Source organism: Lynx rufus, unplaced genomic scaffold (genome assembly GCF_022079265.1).
Source record: "Lynx rufus isolate CCGP_SWC_20201006 ecotype Redwood Valley unplaced genomic scaffold, mLynRuf1.p SCAF_18, whole genome shotgun sequence".
Taxonomy (NCBI): domain Eukaryota; kingdom Metazoa; phylum Chordata; class Mammalia; order Carnivora; family Felidae; genus Lynx; species Lynx rufus.
This window is the reverse complement of record NW_025814832.1, coordinates 5,264,870-5,284,331: the sequence shown is the minus strand read 5'-3', so window position 1 is coordinate 5,284,331 and position 19,462 is coordinate 5,264,870. Positions and strand designations below refer to the sequence as shown.

At 56.6% G+C, this 19,462-nt stretch overlaps 1 protein-coding gene across 1 annotated transcript; it reads left to right on the top strand.

The window, feature by feature from the left end:
* Window positions 1-5,760: 5,760 nt before the first annotated feature.
* On the top strand, window positions 5,761-18,332 carry FOXN1 (forkhead box N1). Its single transcript, XM_047080453.1, has 8 exons — window positions 5,761-5,883; window positions 6,240-6,698; window positions 9,243-9,353; window positions 11,129-11,259; window positions 12,006-12,102; window positions 15,510-15,717; window positions 15,919-16,410; window positions 18,013-18,332. The coding sequence occupies exons 1-8, from the start codon at window positions 5,761-5,763 to the stop codon at window positions 18,330-18,332; spliced, it is 1,941 nt and encodes a 646-aa protein (XP_046936409.1).
* The last annotated feature ends 1,130 nt before the right edge of the window (window positions 18,333-19,462 follow it).

The window sequence follows — 19,462 nt, the reverse complement described above, 5'->3', positions numbered from 1 at the left end:
ATGCCTTTTGGGGAATTTCTTTTTTTTACTTTGTTTTTTTAAGTTTATCTATTTTGAGAGAGAGAGAGAGAGAGAGAGAGAGAGAGAGATAGTGCAAGAGCTGAGGAGGGGGCAGAGAAGAGAGACAGAATCCCAAGTAGGGGACGCCTGAGTGGCTCAGTTGGTTGAACGTCTGACTTTGGCTCAGGTTATGATCTCACGGTTCTTGGGTTCGAGCCCCGCCTCCAGCTCTGCGCTGATCGTGTGGAGCCTGCTTGGGATTCTTTGTGTGTGTGTGTGTGTGTGTGTGTGTGTGTGTGTGTGTGTGTTTATTTTTGAGAGAGAGAGAGAGAGAGAGAGAGAGAGAGAGAAAGAGACAGAGTGCAAGCGGGGGGAGGGGCAGGGAGAGAGGGAGACACAGAATCCGAAGCAGGCTCCAGGCTCACAAACCTTGAGATCATGACCTGAACCAAGATCAAGATCAGGAGTCAGACGCTTAACCACTTAACCGACCGAGCCATCCAGGCAGCCCCCTCCTGGGGAATTTCTTACCATCATGCTCCTTACTCAAGTTAGGGAGCAAGGACTCTGCTCTGACTTCCCTTTGACTCCAGGGAAGATCAAGTCTACTTCTCCCATCCCCACCTGTGCCCTCCTACTCTCCAAGGGTGATGGACAGAGGAGAGGTAGTTCAAAGAGCAGAGGGTAGACAGAATGCCCAGATACTGAAATGGTCTTCGGCTAATGTTTTGCCAGGGTTGCACCTCAGGAGTGTGTGTGTGTTTGGGGGTGTGGTTGGGGCTCTGGAGGCCTGAGAATCAGATGTGATTTTCAGCTTTTAGCTATGTGGCACTGGGCAGGACATTTCCCCTCTCTGGGCCTCAATTCTCTCCTCTGAAAAATGGGGTTAATGACCTTGCTCCCCTACTGGGGGTGTGCTGATCAATGTTCACCAACCAGCTCTCAAAAAAAAAGAGAGAAGGCTCTGATTTGTAGCGTTTGCTGGTTTCCATGGGTAAATACTTACACGATGGCCAATTTGGGCTCATTGGACTGAACCAGGAGTTGGAAAGAAGTGGGTACAGATGACCCTCGCAAACCCATAGTAGGTGTCGCCAGCACACCTAACTGCCTGTTAGCCTCTAGGGCAACAGGTGAATGAAATGAGATAACAGATACAGATACAAGTGCTTGGTAAGCCGCAGAGTGCTTTATAGATATAGAGTTGTGAGAATGCTCGTCCACACAGTCGAAGGGACCTCAGGGCACAGTCCACCACTGAGAGTCCAGGCCTGGCTCCAGTCCAGGAAGGGGGCAAGCTGTGGGGTGGGGAAGCCTACCCTAAGTGAGAGGGTCATGGGAGGGGAGCTCCTGGGATCTGGGAAAGGAGGAGAGCAGACTGGACTTCCCACACTGATTTGCTGATATTTGCAAATACACATCCCATCATGCTTCTTGGAACAGAAGCAGATAGGACAGAGGTTAGACTTCAATGAAAAATTGCCTCTGGGGACGCCTGGATGGCTCAGTCAGTTAAGCGTCCGACTTCAGCTCAGGTCATGATCTCAGGGTTCATGGGTTCGAGCCCCGTGTCAGGCTCTGTGCTGACAGCTCTGAGCCTGGAGCATGCTTTGGATTCTGTCTCTCTCTCTCTCTCTCTCTCTCTCTCTCCCTGCCCCTCTCCACTTACATCTTCTTTCTTTCTCAAAAAATGAATAAACATTAAAAAAAAATTCCCTCTGAATGCATTTGCCAGCCTCAGGATACTGGAGCCATTAGCAAAGCCTCCTGAGGGATGCAAAGCAATAGAGTAACCCCCCTGCCTCCCACCTTCCCTGGGAGTTTCTACAGGCACTAGCTCTACCACAGGGGAAGAGCTGGAATGATCTCTGAGGCCGGAGAATCGAGCGGAGGGAAGTTTAGCCTCTGCCAATGCAGGAGGATGAAGTCATGGAGACCGAGGTGGGAGGCAGGAAAGAGGAGTTCCCTCTGTTCTCCTTCCCCCACCCCACCCCCAGCTCATGCTTTAAATTAACTCTGTCCCACTGCTAATTATTAATAATAGCCATTCTTTATTGAGCATGTACTATGCATTAAGCGATTTACAAGCAATATTTCATCTAATCCTCCAGAGAGGTACGTATTATCAGCCCTCTTTTACAGATGAGGAAACTGAGGCCCAAGGAAGGAGGTTAAGCAACTGGCTCAACCAAAGTCCCACAGTTACTGGACTCAAACCCCATCCTGACTCTAGAGCTTCTGAACCAGATTGTCCAACTTCAGGGGCAATGCTGGCTACCCCAGGGAGGGGTCAGGGACCAAGGCAGCTTCATCCCTCTCCCCACAACGAGCTCTTCCCTGTGCTGGACAAGAGCGTCCCATATATACCCATCAGAGCCCCACTGCTCAGCCCCTGAGGCAGGAGGGCCCTTTTGAATGCAGTTGGTAGAGGCTGTGTGGTCTTAGGCAAGTCACCTAACCTCTTCTCTGGGCCTCCTTTCCTTATTCGTAAAACAGAGCTTGGGCTGAGGCAACCAAGGGGGTGCCACTGAATCGGGAGTCGTCACTTATAAAACCAACCCAGAGGAAGCCCCACACCGAGGACCATTCGAGGGCTTCTGCATCCTTCGCGCAAATAGAGGGGTGGGCCTCTAGCTCTGTACTCGCTCCTTAGTTTTAATCCTGTCCCTGGGGGCCTGGAGGTGGAGGGTGAGGGGTGGGGTGGGGAGGTATAAAAGTCACGGCTGTAAACTAAAGCATTCAGTCAGGGCGTCTGAGATGCAGGAAGTCAGACAGGGCTACAGATAATGTCCGGGGACATAGAGGCTTGTATAAGGATGGGGGTGAGGCAGCTGCGGCCGCAGGGCTCCTCCTGGGAAGGCCGGACCCTCAGCAGGAGGCGCGGCCCAGGCTGCGGCTCCGAGAGGCCTCCTCAGGTTCATGTCTCAGAAGAGCAAGGGCAGCCGCCAACTGGGGCTCATTAGCCCATGTCCCCAAGCCTGCCAGGCCTAAATTTGAGACCATCGGGAAGCTAGGGTCTGGGGTCAGAGGCCACAGCCACATCTGACATAGGTCCTTGAGCATGTTCTATGTGCCGGGCATCTTACACGCATCGTCTCTCTTAAGCTTCATGACAGCAACCCTGTGAGGTAGGTCCTCGTGCTCCATTTATCAGAGGAGCAAGATGCAAAGAGTTACACAGGTACACAACTGGGGCTCAAACTCAGGCCAGACAGACCAAATCTACCCCCCTTGCTGTCGTAACCATGCACAATTCTGCCTCTGGAGAAGGGGGTGACCACCACCGGTTACAAGCCTGAGACCTGGGGGGGCGGGGGGAGGGGCCGGGAGAGGCAGGGAGAGCCCGGGGGCCTTGCCTCTGGAGGTGCTGGAGAACAGCTTGGGAAAGCGGCTCTGGGCCAGATCCAGGCGTGGCAGGCAGGCCCCAGCTGTCCCAGAGCTATCCGGGGAGCAGCGGCCAGGCCTGCGGTCATGCGGAGCCAGAGATGGGCCGCCCGGCACCTCGGGCCCCATGCCTGCTCCCCTGTGGTGTCCAGTTACGGCCAGCTCGGCGCTTCCCTGGTCACGCCACATTTAGCATTGCCGAGTGAGAGGGTGCCGGGACACGGAGAAGGGGCGGCAGAGACTCTTGAAGGGGAGGGAGAGCCTCCCACCAGGCCCCCACCTGGACCCCAGCTAGTAGCCTCCTCTGTCACTGATCCCCTGAGGGACTTGGGGCAAGTGCCCTCCCTTCCTAATCCCCATTACCCCCAATCAAAGAGAGGAGGTAGTTTATTCCCCAAAGGTGTGCCAACCCTAGGCTGGGCACCATGGGGCCACCAGGGCCATCCCTCCCTCCCAGAGCTCCCAGGAGATCATGGCCTGGGAAATGCAGTTATCCTGATCTGCCTGGTAGAGGTCTTGGACGGGAGGGGTAAGTGTAAACCTCACACGTTTCTTGTTGTTTGGCCCACACCCACTCTGACCCCCACCAAATGATGAAACCGTAAGAGTACAGCCTCCAGAGTCGAACAGATCTGGGTTCAAATCCTTAATTTTTTGTAATGTTTATTTTTGAGAGAGAGAGAGAGAGAGAGCAGGGGAGGGGCAGAGAGAGAGAGAGGGAGACACAGAATCTGAAGCAGGCTCCAGGCTCTGGGCTGTCAGCACAGAGCCGGACACGGGGCTCGAATTCATGGACCGCAAATCATGACTTGAGCCGAAGTTGGACGCTTAACCGACTGAGCCACCCAGGCGCCCCTGGGTTCGAATCCTTACTCTATTAAGGATTAGCTATGTGATTTGGGCAAGTCAGGTAACCCTTCTGAGCCTCAGTTTCCGTATCTGTAGAGCGAGGTTAATGATGTACCTTCCTGACAAGTTTGTTCTGAGAAACCAGTGAGAAAATTCTCCAAACTGTTTACGCAGCAGCCAGCCCAGAGCAGGTCCTCAGCAAAAGGCAGCCTTTGTCGGAGACTACTTGGCAAAGAGGAGGACATTCAAAAAGAAATGCCCTTTGCAGGTGGTGGAGAAGGAAAGCAAAGAGCTGAGGATGATAATAGTAAGGCTGTACTGATAATGATATTAATAACGAGAGCTGGCATCTACTGAGCACTTACAATATGGTAGGCACTGTGTTAAATTCTTCCTATGCGTGATTTCATTTACTACAGCATCTCCATGCGGGAGGCCCTACCTCCCTCCGTGTTTTGTAAATGATGGGGTTCAAGCTCAGAGAGCTTCCCTGACACAGCGAGCAAGGAAAGGCTTGGAACTGAGTCCTCTCAAACTCTTGGGCTGTGCCGGGGACAAAGTGCTATAATTCTAGAAGGTCTGAGCAGAAAGGGCCCTCCGCTATCATCCAGTACAAGCCCCTAGTTTTTCAAATGGTGAAACCAAAGCTCAGAAAGGGCGGTGGCCTGGGGCACCTGGCTGGCTCGGTCTGTAGAGAATGTGACTCTTGATCTCAGAGCTGTGAGTTCGAGCCCCACGCTGGGTGTAGAGATTATTTAAAAATAAAATATTTTAAAAGGGGGGGAGGGGCAGTAGCCTTCACAGGGTCACAGGTACGAGATGCAGTTTGGAGGAGGTAGGAGAAAACAGCACTGGCCCGTCACTGCACATTGGGCCAGTGGCTACAGCCCGGCGTCATGCCAGGCTCACAGGGCCACCAGGCAACCGGGTCACCTCAAGTCCCCGGTGGCACTTGACACTTTCAGGGTCATGCCAGCCCCTGAAATGGCACCACAGGCCCAGCCTCTACTGAGGGCTGGGTCACCTGCAGCGTGAGGGTCACTCCCACCCTCCGCCTGGGCTTGACCCACTCTCCCCAGCTCCCCTTCTCTCAGGACCACCTGCTTGCTCAGCCACTGAGCAGAGACTGCTTGTCACGGTCACCTAGCCCAGTCCCGCACTGGGGAGACAGGGGCCGGAGGCAGGGTCTCCATCTACCACTGAGCCCCCGAGCAGCCAACTCTCCTTCCTGGGACTGTGGGGGTGGGGGGTTTCCTACCTGGTGTGTTTTGTTCCGTCTCCACCAGTCTTCTCTCTGTGCTTTCTTCCTCTGCCTCTCGTTTATCTGCTTCTTTCTATCTCTGATGTTCTCTCACTTTGTCTGTTTATCCGCCTGTCTGTCTGTGTCTCACCGGATGTCTGGTGGGAGTCAGGGTCCCAGCCCAGGGAGGGGGTGGGTGGGGAGGTGGTGAACTTGGGGTCGGTCACCGCAGGACCCTGGTCCTCACTCTCATCACAGCCGGCTTTCTTCGAGGCCAGGACCGGGTGATGGTGTCGCTACTCCCGCCGCAGTCTGACGCCACGCTGCCCGGCCCCGCCAGACTGGAGGGCGAGCCCCAGGGGGACCTCATGCAGGCGCCGGGCCTTCCAGGCTCTCCTGCCCCACAGAACGTGAGTATCTGGCACCTAGGCCCCACCCCCAGAGCCCTCCCGGGGTCTGCCTTGTCCCTTCCACCAGCGAACGAGTACCCAGTGACTCCAAGATCCAGAAGTGTTCGATAGAGGCCTCTGGTTCTCCCTTCCATCTGGGGCTTTCCCGGGGCAAGGCTGTATATATCCATCTGACTCAGGGCACCTCAGATCTAAGAGCAGCGTACCCTCACAGACGAGGGCTTCCAAAAGCAGGCTATGTCTCCTCCATCGTTTGGGAGCCCCCGGAGCTCAGCCACAGACCCCTTTACCCTAGCACAGGGCAGGGTCCTGGTCCAGCATCCACTCACAGGCTCTCTACCCTCTGTCCACCCCAGAAGCTTGCCGGCTTCAGCTGCTCATCATTTGTGCCCGACGGCCCCCCAGAGAGGGCATCCTCACTGCCCCCACAGAGTCCCAGTGTCGCGTCACCTGGCCCTGAGCAAGTCCACTGCCCAGCCGGCCCTGGCCCGGGCCCCTTCCGGCTCTCACCCTCAGACAAGTTCCCCAGCTTCGGCTTTGAGGAGGGCCCAGCAAGCAGCCCTGGGCGCTTCCTCAAGGGCGGCCATGGGCCTTTCCACCCATACAAGCGGCATTTCCATGAAGACGTCTTCCCTGAGGCCCAGACCGCCCTGGCCCTCGATGGACACTCCTTTAAGACCCCGGGGGCACTGGAGACCTTCGAGGAGATCCCCGTGGATGTGGGGGAGGCTGAGGCCTTCCTGCCTGGCTTCTCGGCAGAGGCCTGGTGCAACGGACTCCCCTACCCCAGCCAGGAGCACAGCCCCCAAGTCCTGGTGAGTACCAGTGGCCGCTGGGCATCCCACCTACTCCTGTCCTAGTTCCCAGAAGCCCTGAGATCAAACTCCGCCTTCCCTTTCCAGACTTTTCCACTCAGGGTCAGTTTATGCCAGGGAAGCGACAAGTTCAGAAAGTTGGGGTCTCGGCTTCATTCTGGCCTCCAGGTCAGCTGGGGAGGGGATGCTGACCTGGCCTGGCATGGAGAGGGCAAGGTGGGGGAGATCAGGCTAAGGAAGCTGGCAGCTTCCCAGAGGCTCCTGAGTCAGGATTCCAGTGTGTGACTTCTCTGTTTGCCTAAGTGTCAAGAATCCCCAGCCAGACCTACCTGCCCATATGCAAATGTGAGAAGGAAAACACATTCCAGACGGCAAGAGAAAGGGTTTGGGGATAAGCCACGGAGCACAATGTTCTCCTCTCTAGCATCAGCATAGAGTCTTGAGAGAGGGCTTAAGTCTTCTCAAAGGACTTTCCAGGCCCCATTCTTTGCCCACAATGGGGCCTGGGTATATTCATAGAAATACCTTGAAAGCACCTTGGAAGGTCAACCAACATATCCCTTTCACAGCCATACCCACAAGCTGTATGATCTTGGGCTAGTCACTTAACCTCTCTGGTCCTCATCTGAAAAGTATGGTTATGAGGACCTGCTTTATAGGCTTGTTGCCTTGGGCAGAGGAAATCTAAAGGGAGGTTTGGAGATCCCTGAGATAGTGAGCACTGAGTGGCCTCAGCCTGGGTTGTGCCTTCTCCAGATGCCCACCAGCTCTCCTCACCTCTTGCTTTCTAACAGGCTCCCATTCCATCCCCAAGCCACCCCCAACAAAGCCTGATTCCTAGACTTGGAAGACAGAGAAGGGCTTGGGTACCTACCAGCTGTGGCCAAGTCAAGAGCCTTGGTTCTGGGGCCCTTTGATGGCCTTTCCTCAGGCCCATTGAACACGACAGCAACTCGTGGTGAGGACACCATCATGTTAGCTTCTGCCTCCCAAATGTCCACTCAATGCCAGCCCCTGCTTGCTGTGCCAGATCTTTTCTTTTTTTTTTTTTTTTAATTTTTTTTTTCAACGTTTATTTATTTTTGGGACAGAGAGAGACAGAGCATGAACGGGAGAGGGGCAGAGAGAGAGGGAGACACAGAATCGGAAACAGGCTCCAGGCTCTGAGCCATCAGCCCAGAGCCCGACGCGGGGCTCGAACTCACGGACCGCGAGATCGTGACCTGGCTGAAGTCGGACGCCCAACCGACTGCGCCACCCAGGCGCCCCTAGATCTTTTCTTTCAAGTGGTCCATTTAATCCTCACAACAACCCTCTAAAGACTCCTCACTACCCTCGTTTTGTAGGTGAAGAAACTGAGGTTCCATAGAGGCCAAGTGACTTGCCCAAGGTGTCCCTTGCCCTGTGAGGCTGATTTGAGGCTACTCCCTTACTCCCTGCACAGTGGAGAGGAGCTCAGGCCCAGAGAACCAGCTAGCTTGTCGATTCACTGGGTGACCTTGGACACATCACTTCCCCTCAGTGGGCTCAGCCCCATCATCTTCCAAATGAGGAGGTTGGACATAGTGCTCTTGGCCCTTCCAGGCCTGAGATTCTATGATTATGGCTATCTCTGCATCAGCAACCCCAGGGCACATCCAGAAAGAGCTAACCGTTGAACTTGACCCTCTGGGCCCAGATGCTGGCTCCCAAGGCCCCTGATAACCCAGGAAGAGTGGTCCACCTCCTCCTGGCCTGGTTCGCCTTCCAGGACTAGCTGTGCACGCTTTCTGGCCCTACTCAGGGTAGAGATTGTGCTAGACTCTGGGGGCTCCCTGTGGAGCTCACAACCGCTGGGAAGCCAGAGTCTGGCCACCACCACTGGCAGCAGCTCAAGACAGGTTCCCTGTGCCGGGGTTGAAAGTGTGCCATGGGGCTCAAGCAGACCAGCTGCTTTGAGTTGAGGGTGGCCAGAAGATAGAGCGGAGAGGACTCACTAGCCCCCTCCAAAGAGCCTGCTGGAGCTCCCTTATGCTTTGCCGAGGAGGAAGTACAGAGCTTGGGGTCATGAGCCGGACCAACCTGTCCGGCCACTTCCTGTGCTCTCCTAAATATGGCTCTGCGATGGGAATCCTAGAGCAGTGGCCTTTTCCAGATGTCCTTCACAGACCCGCTCTGAGAGGCTAGCAACTCTGAACGCAAGCAGGCCCCAAACCAGGCTTGATGAGTGGACTCATACGCTGTATCCTTGTGCCATTCCAGGGAGGTCTCTGACCCTACCCACCTTCACTGTGACCCAACTCCTCTGGACAGCCCAGCCTCTGCCTCTTACCTGAAGTGAGGTGGGGGGTGGCGAGTGCTGTCGACTCCGGCCCCAGCTCCACCACTAACTTGCTGAGCTCCCTCAGGAAAACCCCTGACCTTCTCTGTCCTCTCTTTGTTCTCTAGGAATAAGCTTTGGGGGAGGCAGAGTAGAGGCTGCATTTGTGTTAAGTTTCAAGCCACAGAAGAGCGGGAGGAAGAAAACTAAGGCCCAGCCTGGTCATCTGTTTTTTCTTCCAGCAGGGATCAGAAGTCAAGGTCAAGCCCTCAGCTTTGGAGACTGGTCCTGGGATGTACTGTTACCAGCCCCCCTTGCAGCACATGTACTGTCCCTCCCAGCCCCCCTTCCACCAGGTGGGTCAGGGACACGTGGGCATGCTTCCCTGGGGCCTCAGGATATTATGTGGTGTGAGGTGGGCAGGCGTGTGTTGTGGGTGTGCACACCTGGATGGGCAGGTGGAGGCAGCAGGACCCTGGACCTCGGGCCAGGCCACCGGGGCTGGGGGGACAGGGGTTCATGGGGAAGGAAGGAAGCCATTGCCCTTCTCTAGGAGTAGGTGGGGTTCCTCTGAGAGTCTCTGAAAAGCGAATGGGGCCTGTCGTGGGACAGGGCCCAGATGTGAACCAAGAAGGGAGGGAGGAGGAGGGCCAAAGACAGGGGCAGAGAGAAAAGGGTCATGTGGGGTGACACACAAGACGGAGCAGAAAGAAAACAATGGGCTCCCGTCTGGGTCAGCCACTGTCTCGCTATGTAACCTTGGCTCCAAACTTCCCTTTCACCTCAATAGGGTGGGACCGGGTATGGAGTTAGGCGGCCTTCCCACCTGGAGGGCTCCAAGACCCCCTCATCTTTGGTCCTTCCCCCCCTTCCCCACCCCACTGCCCAGCCTCCTTGATTTGGACCTGTATAGGATGCCAAGTATTTGTCCCACATTGGCATGGGATGCAGGCTTTTAAAAAGAGGCAGAAAAGAGCCCCAGAGCAGCCAGGCAGCTCCCAGGAGTCGCTGGGCAAGACGGAGCAAGTGACTGCCCAGCGCCCCAGCTCCATCCACCTGCAGCCTGGCACTGAGACAGGCCCTGCCTGTGGAGCAGGTTCTACTCCCAGCTCTTTGGCTTTGGCCCTGATCTTGGCCAAGCCAGGGAGGCAGGCACGTGGGGGGGAGTGGGGAGGTGGTCAGACTGCTTGCTTTGTGGGGGGAAAGAAAGAGACAGAGGGAAGCGGAGGGAGCACAAGAGGGGTCACCCTCGCTGCCATGAGGAGCCTAGCTGGAGAGGCTAAAGCCATCCTGAGGCTCAAGGTCTGGCCCCGGGGTAGGGGGTGTCCCTGAGGCAGCCTAGACCATCAAGGACTGAGCCACAGCATGGTTCAGGGGCTGCCAGACCTTAAATGGCCTCACCATGCCCAGCCTTGCTTTGATGCTTTCTGCATTCCGCACCCCCCTCCAACAAGATGGCCGCACCCAGGCCTTTATGGAGCCTGCAGAGAGGGTGACTCAGGCACTAAGTGTCTCTCGGGTGACCTGGAAAGAGCACTTCAGCCTGGAGCTGATGGGGGAGTCAGAGTCTCCCACCCCCATGGCCCCCATAAAACGCCACCCCTGGCACCGCAGCCACTCCCTTTGCCGTAAAACCACCTCCTACCCCCACCGGCCCACCACCATGACCTGCCCTTTCAAAGAGCCACTGAAACTCATAAAACGTGGCAGTGCCCAGCAAACGAATGCCCAGGCTGGACACCCTGCTTCCGGCCCAGCCGTTCCGGGAAATTCCAGGGGAGGCCTGGAGGCCCTCACACTCTCTAGCCCTGCCAGGCTGCTCGCCCATCACCATGGCAACCAGAGCACCTAGATGGCAGGAGAGGAAAGAAGCCAGGAGGGGGGGGGGAAGCTTTGAGGGCTCTGAGACCCCGAATTTGGGAACGTGGATCACCTCAGAGCCCCTCAGATGTCCACACCCTTGGCCAGCCCCCTCAGATCGTTCTGCTGTTGGAGCCCATGACCAGGGAGAGAAGAGTCTGGCTTCAGCTCCCTCTCTGGATGTATATGAGTGGGGCGGGGAGGGGATCACCCCCACCTTGGGAAAGACTGGTTACCATGGCAACCATTCTGCCCCCTTTGACCTCTACAGTACTCACCAGGTGGCGGCAGCTACCCCATACCATACCTGGGCTCCTCACACTATCCATACCAGCGGATCGCACCCCAGGCCAGCACCGACGGGCACCAGCCTCTCTTCCCAAAACCCATCTACTCCTACAGGTATGTTTCCCAGCACCCCTGTGGTGGAAGGGAGTGGGTGAGAGGAAGAGTGGAGAAGCTGAGGCATGGAATCCTCAAGGTATAAGGTGATGCCAGAGGAGGGAAGTCATACCCCGTGGGTTTCTAGAGGATGTGAAACCTCAGGCAAGTTATCTGACCTCTCTGAGCCTGTTTATTCATCTGTTTAAAAAAAAAAAAAGTGGGGGCGGGGGGACAGCAATATTCAGGCCTTTGGAAGGATTAAGTGAGAGAATATGCCTGGCACATTGCAGGGGCAGGGGCTCAAGGAACCTCAGTTCCCTCCCTTACTATCCAACATTCAGTGTGCGATTGGCTGAGGGCTGACTGGTAATGACAACTTCCATTTAATGAGTGCCTTCTATGTTCTAGGCATCATCCTTAATCGTCACAACTCTGAGGTAGCTATTACATTTTTTTTACTTCAAAGCTGAGGAAACTGAGGCTCAGAGAGGTTAAGGCACTCACCCAAGGTCACATAGCTAGTGAATGGCCAAGCCAGGATTACAACCCAGGGCTCTCAAGATTCCACAAGACCCTCGTATAGCCGTAATTCCTGGCTTCAGCGGACACGTCCTCATCCTTTCTCTTTCCAACCTCATAGAGCCTCTCACCTAAATCTGCGGCAGGTTCCTCCCTCCACCACTCTTGCCGGGGCAGGTGGGGTGGTGACGGGGAGACTCCCAGCCTGCTCCCAAGTTCAAACTCAAGGCTTTCTCTGCCTTCAGCATCCTCATCTTCATGGCCCTTAAGAACAGTAAAACCGGGAGCCTTCCTGTCAGCGAGATCTACAATTTCATGACGGAGCACTTTCCTTACTTCAAGGTGAGCCCAAGATCCACCCCATTCCCGCCATCCCCAGGTCCTGGGCAGGCCAGGCCTCTCTGGAGCCAGAGGCTTCCGTTGGAAGGTGGAACAAGGGTTAGAACGAAAGCCAGGAGAGGGTTTGCCCCACTTCCTCCACGCTTCCCCTGGTCTCCATGTCAAAAGGTCAGACTTCCGTGTAAGGAGCAGAGAGCTCAAGCCACTCACACAAGGTTACACAGCAGGCTGGAGTCAGTCCTTAGGCTGCTGGAAAGTGGACATGTCCGTCCTGACAGGCTTCCAGAAACATCCACCTACCCCAAGTGGGGAGAGACACCTTGGGAAGAAATGAGAGCCTTTCCCCACCCCTGCCCCCAGGCTGCTGTAGGGCTAAAGGAATTTGGGTAAGAGCTAGCCAGCCAAGGTGGCATGGGATGCTGGGACCACAGGACCCATTGCCTTCCAGGGAGAGATTAAGATCTGCCTCTGTGGGCGGCAGGCTCAGCTACAGTTCTGCCAGAAAGCGGGGTGTGGGCTTCACGGTCTTCGAGAGTTCCAGGGAACTGAGTGGCTTACCTGTACAGTATCTAGGTCCTGTCACCCACTCAAGGGGCTTCTGAGGGCTCTACCAGACTCCCTCCATAGAGGCAGGACAGACGTCCTTCTCTCCAGAGGGGCAAACACATCAGAAAGGGTGATCCACCTGCTCAATGTCACACAGCAGGGGGAGCCGTTGTTGCCTCAAGCTGTTTGGTTTCACACATCTGCCCACCCCCCCCCACCCCCAGACCCTCCAGCATAGACCTCTTCTTCCAGGGTGGGTGCAGGGGAGACCAGAGTTTGTGTGTGAGGAATGCCTTCTCCAAGGTCTACATCCTGGGGGATACAGTCCCATCCGCTAACCAGACAGCAGGCAGGAGCTGAGGCCCGGGTCCAGAGCTCATCTCCACCTGCCAGTAGGTGATCCCTGGCTTCACTGGCTTCCCAATGGTCCTGCCTGGGGATAATTAGAAGCTGATATTCAGACAAGTTTATACTTGCTGCCTTGCCATCAAATGAGCGGGCAAGATGGCCAGAGTGGTCTGGCCGGGAATGGCAAAGTGTGGTCATCCGCCAGAGATTCTGGGAGAGAAAGGAAGAGCGGGGAGAGTTGTCTCTGGGATTTGAGAAGCATCAAAGCCAGTATCCAGGGCTGCCCCTGTATCCCAATCGGTCTGGAGACCAAACTCTTCCTAACCCCTGTAGATCTGGAGGGCCTTCTCTAGGGCTTCCAGGGGCCAGGCTAGAGAGAGGGAATTGAGGGCCCTGCCCTGTTCCTCTCAGCCATTCCTCCCTGCCAACTCCCAGCCTGGCCCCCAGCCCCTCCCTGCATCTCATCTTCCTGGCTTAATTATTTTTCCTGGGAGCTGTGTAATCCCTGTTTTATGGGGCTGAAGAGTGAAGAGGTCTAACAGCTTTTTTTTTTGTTGTTTTTGGTTCTAGTTGTTGTTCTTAGCCAGTTGCATCACCCCCTCACTCCCGAGTTTACATTTGACTTCAGAGAGAAAGCATCTGTGAGGCTGGGACGGGCCCCGGTGGTGAAGCCAGCCCTATAGGGTGACCTGGGCAGGGCCCTTAATGAGGGGACAGGGCTGGAGTCAGCTCTGTCACTGCCTCCTGTGTGATCTAGGGCCAGGCCCTTTCTTCCCTGGACCTCAGTTTCCCAATCTGTAAAATGGTCAGGTTGGACCAGTTGGCACATACATTCCTTCCAACTCTGACGGATCCCCTCTGACCTGCCCAAGGAATTAGTTCAAAGATCCTCTGCCCCCTTTATCTCTCACTCTCCATTTGAAGGTCATGTTTCTGGGCAAGAACAAGGTGGACCCTGGGGTGCATAGCACTCATGCCCAAGGCAGCTGAGGTGGGTGTCCTGTAACCCCATGAGTCAGGGATGTGGGACCGGGGAAGTGTCCATCCACTGGACATAATTGCTAGTGCTGACCATCCCTCTTCCAAACAGGAAGTGGCTGGGGTGGGGGCTGTCCTGGCATCCCAAAGTCACAGATTTATGGGCCCATAAAAGGGCCCAGTGCCCATTAACTCTGCCCATCAGGCGACACAACCTCGACTCTCAGTAGGGACCGTCGTGGGAGTTGAAGGCAAATCCCCAGCTGGCTGGTCTGGTGGCTCCAGAATCCTCCCTTATGACCCTGGGATCCTTGGGGGTCATCTCAACCAGCCCCCTGTCCCAGGCCAGCTGCCCCTGACAAAGGCTCCCGCAGCTCCTGCCAGCAACTTGCCGTGACGCTGGCATCAGGACCCAGTTCTGCTGGGCGTGATTCAGCCTGGCTGCTCCCTGGGGCAAGTGAGCCGGGGAGGAGGGAGTGGCCGCCCCTCATTAACCAGAAACTGCAAGCTGAAAGGGAAAAGGGACCAGGGACTAAGGGCATAGGGGCCCCGCTGGCTGGAGCAGATGTCCTGCCCATAGTTGGCCCCTGCTGGGCCCGGGACCGTCACAGAGGCTGGAACAGAGCTGGAGGTGGGGAGGATGGGGGTGCCCACTGGCACCCCCGCCACCGCCTCTCACCCAACTGAGTCAGCCTAATGGTTTTTACAACCCTCCCTGAGCACAATTACCGCACTGGTGGCATGACCGGGCCTCCTAATGGGTGTTTATTCTGTTGGCACGAGCCCCCCCCACTCCCCACCTGAGGGCTGGCCTCCCCACCAGGGCACGCCCCCCCCCCGGGCACACTCATGTGAACACTCACACCCACACACGCATGCAATCATGGGTACCCCCACACACCCAGAGAGACTTTCTCACACACACATCCTTACGCTCAAGGGAATTCGCGGCCCACCAACCCAAGAGAAGGCTCACACCGGCGAGACATATTCAGGGACACTCGCATGTGCGTATGCATAGCCAATCTCTCCCTCTCTCCCTCCGTCACCAAAACCCAGATATTCAGGCCACATGTGTGCAACGCACCCCTCTTTCTTTGCTTCTGAGTTTGCCCCAGCAGGGATGAGGCAGACCCAGGAAAGGAACATTCCATAGCTTCCTCCTAATTCCAAAACTGGCATCCAAGACCTGAGTAGTGAGTTCCCCGTCCACAGAGGGGTCCCAGCATGGGCCCGAGGACCCAACTCCAGATAGGGAACGGGCCCTCCCTTTATGAATCACTTCAAGAATCCTCTGAAGGGTCGCCAGAGGTGGGAGCAGGATGAAGGCAGATTTTAAGCGAAAATAGTTTGCAGTCAAGATTCCTGCCCACCACGGAAGGGGGTACCAAGCATGGGCTGGGCGCCGAGGAGGACGCCAAGATCCAGACGGGTGGCAGTTCTGTGCCCAGAGGGAGCAGGAAGAGTTTCCCGGAGCCCAGACCCCGCCCTGGCTACTTGACCCCGGCCTGAATTCTTGTCTTGCTCCGCTCCGGCAGACGGCGCCCGACGGCTGGAAGAATTCTGTTCGCCACAACCTGTCTCTCAACAAGTGCTTTGAGAAGGTGGAGAACAAATCAGGAAGTTCCTCTCGCAAGGGCTGTCTGTGGGCCCTCAATCCGGCCAAAATCGACAAGATGCAGGAAGAGCTACAGAAGTGGAAGAGGAAAGACCCTATTGCTGTCCGCAAGAGCATGGCCAAGCCAGGTGGGAGGCCAATGGGCAATGCAAGGGAGCGGGGGAGGGCCTGGCGTACCCACTAGCAGACAGAGAGGGAGGGAGGGAGGCTAAATAGGTTGAGCAAAGCGAACCTGTCAGTAAGGGGAGGGCCTGAGCGGTTCCAAGGCTGGGGAGGGATTGTGGGGAAAGGGAGGTCTCATGATGTCCCTCTCTCTTGGGTCTTTTTAGAAGAGCTGGACAGCCTCATTGGAGAGAAGAGGGAGAAGCTGGGCCCCCCACTGCTGGGCTGCCCACCCCCCGGGCTGGCAGGCTCAGGCCCCATCCGGCCCCTGGCACCTCCAGTTGGGCTCTCCCAGCCACTGCATTCAATCCACCCAGCCCCAGGCCCCATTCCTGGCAAGAACCCCCTGCAGGACCTACTTGGAGGACACGTGCCCTCCTGCTACGGGCAGACATATTCGCACCTCTCACCGGGCCTGGCCCCTCCTGGACCTCCGCAGCCATTGTTCCCACAGCCAGATGGGCACCTTGAGCTGCGGGCCCAGCCAGGCACCCCCCAGGACTCGCCTCTGCCTGCCAACACCCCGCCCAGTCACAGCGCCAAGCTGCTGGCTGAGCCTTCCCCGGCCAGGACCATGCATGACACCCTGCTGCCAGACGGAGACCTTGGCACTGACCTGGATGCCATCAACCCCTCTCTCACCGACTTTGACTTCCAGGGTGAGCTGGGGGTGGGAAAGGGAAGGTGGGACAGGACTGGAGAGGTGCGTCCGGCAGCACGGCCCATCCCCTCCAACTCTCCAGGCTGCAGCCCGGAGCTGCCAGGCTTCTGGTCAGTTGAAGCAGACAAGTCTCGAGCTGGCGAGGGATGCCAAGGGGCAAAGAGGAAGGTCCTTGCCTCCACCTCCCTCCTCCTGGTGCCCCTGAACATGTTCCGACTGACCCCGTCATCAAACCACCCTCAGCTCTGGGTAGGTGGGGAAGAGCCCAAGTTCCATTCCATATTGACGGTGAGCAGATGACAGTCGGAACATTCCCCAGAAGCGGTTGCATTTTCTCAGAGTTCATCTTTTAATACAGAAGGAGGAAAGAGCTCTTCCCCCAGGAAGAATGTAAGGCCTCAGAACGAGGCCAGTCCCGGAGAGCTTTGGGGACAGGAGTCTGCGGAGAGGTTCTGTCTATTCCATTCCACCTTGCCTGCTCCACCTCTGCTCGCGGCCAAGCCCAACCGTTCTAATCTAAACTTCAGTGCATGCCCAGGCCCTGGTCCCGGCCACAGGACATTTGGAGGAGGGTGCTGACCCAGGCCTCAGACCTTCTGGGCGCACCGGGGTAGGGGGCATCCACAAGCAGGTGGAGACAGCTGGCCCTCGCAGAGCTCCCAGTCCTGTGGGGAGACAGCCCAGGTCTTGGGAAGCTCATTAGAAACGTACAGCTAGATCCTCAGCCCTGTCCAGAAGTGGGAGTCTCAGAGGAAGCCGTAGACATGTGGGCTCCCATAGACACGCATCTGAGCCCCTAGTAACAATCAGGCATCGTGTGAGTTGCTTTACATGTGCTCTGTCATTTGGGCCTTTAAAGAAGGAGCGACCGTTAAACCCATTTCACAAAAGCACGCTGAGGTTACGTAACTTACTGAAGGTCACTTAGCTAGAAAGAAGGAGAGTTAGGATTGGAACCCAAGCAGCCAAGTTCAGTCCAGGGTTTAGTCCGGCCGCCTTCCTCCATCCCCACAGCCCCGATACCCAGGCCAGGCCCTGGCCTGCCGTGACGCACGCAGGACACACAACACCAAGAGGAGGTGGGGGGCAGCATTGTCTCCTCCCCAGGGTCAGTGTTCCCGGCTCCGCTCCTCTCCCTTGGGCCTGCAGTGGAGGAGGCCCAGAGAGCCGAGCCCAGCCACCTCATCAGGTCCTGCAGTGCATTGTTGGAAGATCCTTAGCCTTGGCTGTGTAACCACCTTCCTCGGGAGCCTGGGCAGGAGCCAGGGGGAAGAGTTCCAGGGGCTCCCTCTGCAGGCTCGCTCCAGAGTACGCAGCGTTAGGTATCAGCCTTCCAATAGGCAGCTCTCAAGTCCTTGACTCCTCCACTCTCCCTCCTCTGACCTCCAAAACACAGAGCCCCAGAGATCATTTAGGCTACAGCAGAGGAATCTGAGAGTTCTGGCAACTGCCTGGGGTCACACAGCGAGTGCCAAGGGGCTGCTCCCCAGCCAAGGTTACCCCAATCCTGTTCTCTTTAGCATGTGAGAGCCATGGGGTCAAGGGGACAGACAGGGCTCCTTTGCACCTCCCAGTGACACCTGTTCTCTCCACCACCTAGGAAACCTGTGGGAACAGCTGAAGGATGACAGCTTGGCCCTTGATCCCTTGGTACTGGTGACCTCGTCCCCGACATCATCTTCAATGCCACCACCTCTGCCACCACCCCATTGCTTCCCACCTGGGCCCTGTCTGGCAGAGACAGGCAGTGGGAGTGGCGACGTGGCACCACCAGGCGGTGGAGGCTCCGGGGCTTTGGGTGACCTGCACCTCACCACCCTCTACTCGGCCTTCATGGAGCTGGAGCCCACACCCCCCACGGCCCCCGCTGGCCCCTCTGTGTACCTCAGCCCCAGCTCCAAGCCCATGGCCCTCGCGTGAGCCACACCCAGAAGCCTTTATGTGGCCTGGAAGTCCCAGCTGGCCGCCCACGTCGGGCTCACCTTAAAGGTCAAGGAAGGAAAACCATCCCTGCCCCCTGTGCCACTAAGCCAACTGTTTGTTAGCTGGCAGCCGGGGGGTGAAGAAGACACCACCCACGATGCTGCCCCTCACACATTTCCGCCAGCTGAGCAAGCCAGCTCCTCACTCAGGGTCCCTGAAGACCCAGTGTCTGGGAAAAAAACAAAAAAACCAAAAACACTCTCCTTAGCTCACACTCATCCCCACTTAAGCGCTTCTGCGTTAATGTGTACATGCATATGCACCACACACACACACACACACACACACACAGTCTTTCAGACATACACCCACCCACATACCTTCTACCCAGAGGAATCAGAATTACACCACTGAGAGCCTGGCTGCTCCATTCCTGGGGCAGCTGAGAGCTGAGGGCTCAGGGTCCTCATGCCAGGCCCAAGACCACCCTGAAGCCCTATTCTGATGTCCACATTTTCTGCAGGCGTGGCCCCTCCTAGCATGTTCTCTCCCAGAAGCCCCCTGTATTTATTCTCCCAACTTCATCCCAGCAGCCTGTCAAGGAGGAGTAGGGATGGGGCCTCTCCCCAAGTTGTCTGTGGGTCCCCCACTGGCTGAGTAGCAGCCCCCACTCTGCCAGGCTCTGCCCATCCTCAGTAAACACTCTGTCCGACCTCCCCCAGAAGGACACACAGGAGGGGCAGCGTCCACCCCAGGACCAAACTGAGCCCAATTCTGACACAAAGTGTTTGGAAAAGTCCTTGCCCTTGGAAACTTAAAAGTGTCCTCTCTTCCCAGCCCTGGGTGCAGGAAGGGCCCCTCCAGATCACTACAATCTCACCCCTTCTGTAAGAAATTCATGTAGTTTAGGTCCTAACTTACTAATTACTTCCAACTGTCCCGGGCAGTCTCTTCCTTTCAGGGAAGGGAAGCCTGATGCAGGCTGACAGGGTGGGGAGTGAGCACCCACGCTCCCCTCTCTCTGCTTGGCAGACCCAGGATGTCCCTGGAGCTAGGGGGTGTGTCCAGGCTGCCCGCCATGCCCTACCAGAGAGCCCAACCCACACCAAGTGGGAGCTTCTGCCTAC

Excerpts from the sequence above, each read along its gene's own strand:
- FOXN1 (XM_047080453.1), top strand. The coding sequence starts at position 5,761 with ATGGTGTCGCTACTCCCGCCGCAGTCTGACGCCACGCTGCCCGGCCCC. Across the intron at positions 12,103-15,509 it reads AGCACTTTCCTTACTTCAAG|ACGGCGCCCGACGGCTGGAA; the intron begins GTGAGCCCAAGA and ends CCGCTCCGGCAG. Across the intron at positions 16,411-18,012 it reads CACCGACTTTGACTTCCAGG|GAAACCTGTGGGAACAGCTG; the intron begins GTGAGCTGGGGG and ends TCCACCACCTAG.